The sequence below is a fragment of the Sprattus sprattus genome (genome assembly GCF_963457725.1).
Source record: "Sprattus sprattus genome assembly, chromosome: 17".
Lineage (NCBI taxonomy): Eukaryota > Metazoa > Chordata > Actinopteri > Clupeiformes > Clupeidae > Sprattus > Sprattus sprattus.
In genome coordinates, this window is record NC_137915.1 from 532,205 (window position 1) to 539,704 (window position 7,500).

A 7,500-nucleotide genomic window follows, 5' to 3' on the forward strand; every position below is an offset into this window, starting at 1 on the left:
GTCTGGGTAGGAGGAGCAGATGGGGCGGTGCCGGCCCAGTCGACATGCCTACGGAGCAGACAGAACCAATCGATCAATCAATCAATCAAATCAATCAGTCAGTCAATCAATCAATCAATCAATCAATCAATCAAATCAATCAGTCAGTCAGTCAATCAATCAATCAATCCAATCAATCAATCAGGTAAATAGTCAGGCAATAATATCAATCCATCACCAACTCGATCCTCAGGGACAGGGATTGGCCTGGCTTGTGCCATCCACAGGGCTCTACGCTAAGGTTTAAGGTTTTCCCCGAGGAGTACATGTGCTCCTTAATGTTAAAATTAGGAGCACACAAAGAAATGCAGGAGCACAGCGTGTTTGTTTTTATGCTGAAGTAAAGCATGTCATTTGCGACCTATAGTTCCAAACATTGTGTTTTCCAACGTTCAACTCCAACTCCATTCATGTTCAAGAAGCAAGTTAGCGGGTAAATTGATCAAACTACTGCATTTGTTCATGTTTCAACCCTTTGGTTAACCTCTTATCAATTGTTATTAGTAGTATTTTATATAGCCAGCTTTACTTAAAGTTTATTGTAAGGTATAGCTTGTTGGCCTCTAAATGCAGTTAGAGTTAGACTGTAGGTCTAGTATCTTACGTAAGCAACACTTTTACTGTAGCTAGCTTGAGAGCACGTGTATCGTAACCAGAAGTCTGTTGGTTTATAGTCTTTCAAATTAGTTCTATAATAATATCGTCAATATGAATTGCTGTGCAATCTGATCAGATTTAGCTAGACAGATAGTTTTGACAGTTGAAAGCGGTGGCAATGATAATAACAATTAGCCAAATAGATTAGCTAGTTGTGTCTGTCTGTCTGTCTGTGCGCACGCGTATGCCCGAGTGTCCGTGGGCGCGCGTGTGTGTCCGTGCGTGTGTGTCCGTGGGCGCGTGTGTGTCCGTGGGCGCGTGTGTGTGTCCGTGGGCGCGTGTGTGTGTCCGTGGGAGCGTGTGTGTGTCCGTGGGAGCGTGTGTGTGTCCGTGCGCGCGTGTGTGTGTCCGTGCGCGCGTGTGTTTGTCCGTGCGCGCGCGTGTGTGTCCGTGGGCGCGCGTATGTGTCCGTGTGTGTGTGTCTGTGTTGGCTTATGCGTGAGTGTCTGTTTTAATGTATGCGTATGCGTGAGTGTCTGTTCTAATGTATGCGTATGCGTGACGTGTTGTCCCTGACCTCGTAGACGGCGCTGAGGTCCTTGAAGAAGTGGCGGGCCCTGGCCAGCAGCGCGGTGTTGTCGGGGCAGAGCACCACGTAGGCCAGGTCTCTGTGGGAGCCGTAGGGCTCCAGAAGCAGCTTCTCCCAGTAGGGCAGGCCGAACGGAGACAGCACCACGTAGTCAATCTCATAGCCCAGCAGGAAGAGGGGGATGGGCAGGGGCTCCGGAGACTCATCTGTGCCTGTGAGAGAGAGAGAGACACACACACAAAGTTACCGGCAGCTCAACGAGGAAACCAACAGGACAAACACTGGAATGATGACACGACACAGCACACAAGGTGTAATCTAAGCGAGTGTGTGTGTGTGTGTGTATATATGTGTGTTTCTGTGTGTGTGTGCGCGGGTGTGTATATGTGTGTGTGTGTGTGTGTGCACATACCGTAGGAGCCGTGTGTGTGTGCGTGTATTGTGTGTGTGTGTTTGTATATATGTGTGTGTGTACCGTAGGAGCCCCGACCGGCCATCTTGTGGAACTGCTGCCATGTGAGGGGGCCCTGGACCCCCCAGGAGCGCATGGTCCGCTTCTTCTGAATGGAGTCTTGCAGCACAGGATGCAGAGTCAGCAGCATCCGCAACACGTCCTGAGAGAACAGCTTACTCACGTCTACAGCTGAGAGAGGAGAGGAGAGGAGAGGGCAGAAATCAGGAGTATGCATTATGCAGTATATAGTCTCATGTTCTGCGAGTAGTATTCTATATACTATATGCATTGGGTACACAGTATATAGTCTGAGGTTTTGTGAGCAGTATTCTGCATTAAGTACACAGTATATAGTCTCAGGTATATATATATATAAACTGCATATCTAATGCAAAATACTACTCACAGAACCCTGTGACTATATACTGTATACTTAATGCAAAGATATATATATATTTAATTGTATGTACTAAGTAGTGTATAGTATTCTGTACGTAGTGTAGTGTATATAGTGTGCAGTGTGTATAGTATACAGTGTGTAGTGTGTGTAATATGCAGTGTATAGTGTGTATAGTATGCAGTGTGAAGTGTGTATAGTATGCAGTGTGTAGTGTATATAGTATGCAGTGTGTAGTATGCAATGTGTAGTATGCAGTGTGTAGTGTGTATAGTATGCAGTGTGTAGTGTGTATAGTATGCAGTGTGTAGTGTGTATAGTATGCAGTGTGTAGTGTGTATAGTATGCAGTGTGTATAGTATGCAGTGTGTAGTGTTTATAGTATGCAGTGTGTAGTGTATATAGTATGCAGTGTGTATAGTATGCAGTGTGTAGTGTGTATAGTATGCAGTGTGTAGTGTGTATAGTATGCAGTGTGTAGTGTATATAGTATGCAGTGTGTAGTATGCAATGTGTAGTGTATATAGTATGCAGTGTGTAGTGTGTATAGTATGCAGTGTGCATAGTATGCAGTGTGTAGTGTATATAGTATGCAGTGTGTAGTGTGTATAGTATGCAGTGTGCATAGTATGCAGTGTGTAGTGTGTATAGTATGCAGTGTGTAGTGTATATAGTATGCAGTGTGTATAGTATGCAGTGTGTAGTGTATATATTATGCAGTGTGTAGTGTGTATAGTATACAGTGTGTATAGTATGCAGTGTGTGTATAGTATGCAGTGTGTAGTGTGTATAGTATGCAGTGTGTAGTGTGTGTGTAGTATGCAGTGTGTAGTGTGTATAGTATGCAGTGTGCAGTGTGTATAGTATGCAGTGTGCAGTGTGTATAGTATGCAGTGTGCAGTGTGTATAGTATGCGGTGTGTAGTGTGTATAGTATGCAGTGTGTATAGTATACAGTGTGTGTATAGTATGCAGTGTGTAGTGTGTATAGTATGCAGTGTGCAGTGTGTATAGTATGCAGTGTGTAGTGTGTATAGTATGCAGTGTGTATAGTGAGCAGTGTATATAGTATGCAGTGTGTAGTGTGTATAGTATGCAGTGTGCAGTGTGTATAGTATGCAGTGTGTAGTGTATATAGTATGCAGTGTGTATAGTATGCAGTGTGTAGTGTGTATAGTATGCAGTGTGTATAGTATGCAGTATGCAGTGTGTAGTGTGTATAGTATGTAGTGTATATAGTATGCAGTGTGTAGTGTGTATAGTATGCAGTGTGTAGTGTGTATAGTATGCAGTGTGCAGTGTGTATAGTATGCAGTGTGCAGTATGTATAGTATGCAGTGTGCAGTGTGTATAGTATGCAGTGTGTAGTGTGTATAGTATGCGGTGTGTATAGTATGCAGTGTGTATAGTATGCAGTGTGTAGTGTGTATAGTATGCAGTCTGCAGTGTGTATAGTATGCAGTGTGTATAGTATGCAGTGTGTAGTGTGTATAGTATGCAGTGTGTATAGTATGCAGTGTGCAGTGTGTATAGTATGCAGTGTGTATAGTATGCAGTGTGTAGTGTGTATAGTATGCAGTGTGCAGTGTGTATAGTATGCAGTGTGTATAGTATGCAGTGTGTATAGTATGCAGTGGGTATAGTATGCAGTATGCAGTGTGTATAGTATGTAGTGTATATAGTATGCAGTGTGTAGTGTGTATAGTATGCAGTGTGTAGTGTGTATAGTATGCAGTGTGCAGTGTGTATAGTATGCAGTGTGTATAGTATGCAGTGTGTATAGTATGCAGTGTGTATAGTATGCAGTGTGCAGTGTGTATAGTATGCAGTGTGTAGTGTGTATAGTATGCAGTGTGTATAGTATGCAGTGTGTGTATAGTATGCAGTGTGTAGTGTGTATAGTGTGTATAGTATGCAGTATGCAGTGTGTGTATAGTATGCAGTGTGTATAGTATGCAGTGTGTATAGTATGCAGTGTGTATAGTATGCAGTGTGTATAGTATGCAGTGTGTACAGTATGCAGTGTGTATAGTATGCAGTGTATAGTGTGTATAGTATACAGTGTGTAGTGTGTATAGTATGCAGTGTGTAGTGTGTATAGTATGCAGTGTGTACAGTATGCAGTGTGTATAGTATGCAGTGTATAGTGTGTATAGTATGCAGTGTGTAGTGTGTATAGTATGCAGTGTGCAGTGTGTATAGTATGCAGTGTGTATAGTGTGCAGTGAGTATAGTATGCAGTGTGTATAGTATGCAGTGTGTATAGTATGCAGTATGCAGTGTGTATAGTATGTAGTGTATATAGTATGCAGTGTGTAGTGTGTATAGTATGCAGTGTGTATAGTATGCAGTGTGTATAGTATGCAGTGTGTATAGTATGTAGTGTATATGGTATGCAGTGTGTAGTGTGTATAGTATGCAGTGTGTAGTGTGTATAGTATGCAGTGTGTATAGTATGCAGTGTGTATAGTATGCAGTATGCAGTGTGTATAGTATGCAGTGTGTATAGTATGCAGTGTGTATAGTATGCAGTGTGTATAGTATGCAGTATGCAGTGTGTATAGTATGCAGTGTGTATAGTATGCAGTATGCAGTGTGTATAGTATGCAGTGTGTATAGTATGCAGTATGCAGTGTGTAGTGTGTATAGTATGTAGTGTATATAGTATGCAGTGTGTAGTGTGTATAGTATGCAGTGTGTACAGTATGCAGTGTGTATAGTATGCAGTGTGTAGTGTGTATAGTATGCAGTGTGTATAGTATGCAGTGTGTATAGTGTGCAGTGTGTAGTGTGTATAGTATGCAGTGTGTAGTGTGTATAGTATGCAGTGTGTATAGTATGCAGTGTGTAGTGTGTATAGTATTCAGTGTGTAGTGTGTATAGTATGCAGTGTGTATAGTATGCAGTGTGTATAGTATGCAGTGTGTAGTGTGTATAGTATGCAGTATGCAGTGTGTAGTGTGTATAGTATGTAGTGTATATAGTATGCAGTGTATAGTATGCAGTATGTATAGTATGCAGTGTGTAGTGTGTATAGTATGCAGTATGCAGTGTGTAGTGTGTATAGTATGTAGTGTATATAGTATGCAGTGTGTAGTGTGTATAGTATGCAGTGTGTATAGTATGCAGTGTGTAGTGTGTATAATATGCAGTGTGTATAGTATGCAGTGTGTAGTCTGTATAGTATGCAGTGTGTAGTGTGTATAGTATGCAGTGTGTAGTGTGTATAGTATGCAGTGTGTATAGTATGCAGTGTGTATAGTATGCAGTATGCAGTGTGTATAGTATGCAGTGTGTAGTGTGTATAGTATGCAGTATGCAGTGTGTATAGTATGCAGTGTGTAGTGTGTATAGTATGCAGTATGCAGTGTGTATAGTATGCAGTGTGTATAGTATGCAGTGTGTAGTGTGTATAGTATGCAGTATTCAGTGTGTATAGTATGCAGTGTATAGTGTGTATAGTATGCAGTGTGTATAGTATGCAGTGTGTAGTCTGTATAGTATGCAGTATGCAGTGTGTATAGTATGCAGTGTGCAGTGTGTATAGTATGCAGTGTGCAGTGTGTATAGTATGCAGTGTGTAGTGTGTATAGTATGCAGTGTGTATAGTATGCAGTGTGTATAGTATGCAATGTGTATAGTATGCAGTGTGTAGTGTGTATAGTATGCAGTGTGTATAGTATGCAGTGTGTATAGTGTGCAGTGTGTAGTGTGTATAGTATGCAGTGTGTAGTGTGTATAGTATGCAGTGTGTATAGTATGCAGTGTGTAGTGTGTATAGTATTCAGTGTGTAGTGTGTATAGTATGCAGTGTGTATAGTATGCAGTGTGTATAGTATGCAGTGTGTAGTGTGTATAGTATGCAGTATGCAGTGTGTAGTGTGTATAGTATGTAGTGTATATAGTATGCAGTGTATAGTATGCAGTATGCAGTGTGTATAGTATGCAGTGTGTAGTGTGTATAGTATGCAGTATGCAGTGTGTATAGTATGCAGTGTGTATAGTATGCAGTGTGTAGTGTGTATAGTATGCAGTATTCAGTGTGTATAGTATGCAGTGTGTAGTGTGTATAGTATGCAGTGTGTATAGTATGCAGTGTGTAGTCTGTATAGTATGCAGTATGCAGTGTGTATAGTATGCAGTGTGCAGTGTGTATAGTATGCAGTGTGTAGTGTGTATAGTATGCAGTGTGTAGTGTGTATAGTATGCAGTGTGTATAGTATGCAGTGTGTATAGTATGCAATGTGTATAGTATGCAGTGTGTAGTGTGTATAGTGTGCAGTGTGTATAGTGTGCAGTGTGTATAGTATGCCGTGTATAGTGTGTATAGTATGCAGTGTGTATAGTATGCAGTGTGTATAGTATGCAGTGTGTAGTGTGTATAGTATGCAGTGTGTATAGTATGCAGTGTGTAGTGTGTATAGTGTGCAGTGTGTATAGTGTGCAGTGTGTAGTGTGTATAGTATGCAGTGTATAGTGTGTATAGTATGCAGTGTGTATAGTATGCAGTGTGTAGTGTGTATAGTATGCAGTGTGTATAGTATGCAGTACGCAGTGTGTATAGTATGCAGTGTGTAGTGTGTATAGTATGCAGTGTGCAGTGTGTATAGTGTGTATAGTATGCAGTGTGCAGTGTGTATAGTATGCAGTGTGCAGTGTGTATAGTATGCAGTGTGTAGTGTGTATAGTATGCAGTGTGCAGTGTGTATAGTATGCAGTGTGTAGTGTGTATAGTATGCAGTGTGCAGTGTGTAGTGTGTATAGTATGCAGTGTGTTCTGTGTAAAGTATGCAGTGTGTAGTGTTCTTTATAAAGCATGCAGTGAAAGAAAAAACTGTGTGTCTGTGTGGTACATAGTATGCAGTGTGCAGTGTGTATAGTATGCAGTGTGCAGTGTGTATAGTATGCAGTGTGTAGTGTGTATAGTATGCAGTGTGCAGTGTGTAGTGTGTGTATAGTATGCAGTGTGTTCTGTATAAAGTATGCAGTGTGTAGTGTTCTTTATAAAGTATGCAGTGAAAGAAAAAACTGTGTGTCTGTGTGGTACATAGTATGCTATATATCTACTCACTGTTGCTCTGGGCCCAGTGGTACAGGCAGGAGTGTGTGTGTGTGTGTGTGTGTGTGTGTGTGTGTGTGTGTGTGTATCTACTCACTGTTGCTCTGGGCCCAGTGGTACAGGCAGGAGTGTGTGTGTGTGTGTGTGTGTGTGTGTGTGTGTGTGTGTGTGTGTGTATCTACTCACTGTTGCTCTGGGCCCAGTGGTGCAGACAGGAGCTCCTGACCAGAGCCTCGTCCACCTTCCCTCCCGACATGTTGTCCATGAACTGCCTGCCGTGCTCCAGCGCCATGTAGCAGTCGCCACGGTGATCCCTCTCCTCCAGGCGCTGCGGGGGGCGTGCCAGAGGGTGTGGGGGCGTGTCCA

General features: G+C 42.1%; 1 protein-coding gene across 2 annotated transcripts in view; it reads right to left on the reverse strand.

Annotated features, from left to right (window-relative positions):
* Nucleotides 1-7,500, reverse strand: part of LOC308378064 (mediator of RNA polymerase II transcription subunit 13-like) — a 35,330-nt gene that overhangs the window by 11,398 nt on the left and 16,432 nt on the right. For both annotated transcript variants that reach the window (XR_013968968.1, XM_080854869.1), the window contains exons 17-20: nucleotides 7,321-7,500; nucleotides 1,701-1,868; nucleotides 1,214-1,437; nucleotides 1-48 (exon numbers count right to left, since the gene is read on the reverse strand). The exon at nucleotides 1-48 is cut by the window's left edge and continues 148 nt beyond it; the exon at nucleotides 7,321-7,500 is cut by the window's right edge and continues 418 nt beyond it. Coding sequence is in view for 1 of the 2 variants with exons in the window: in XM_080854869.1 (XP_080710995.1) it covers nucleotides 1-48; nucleotides 1,214-1,437; nucleotides 1,701-1,868; nucleotides 7,321-7,500 (620 nt within the window). In the remaining variant the exon portion in view is untranslated. The remainder of the gene's footprint in view (nucleotides 49-1,213; nucleotides 1,438-1,700; nucleotides 1,869-7,320) is intronic.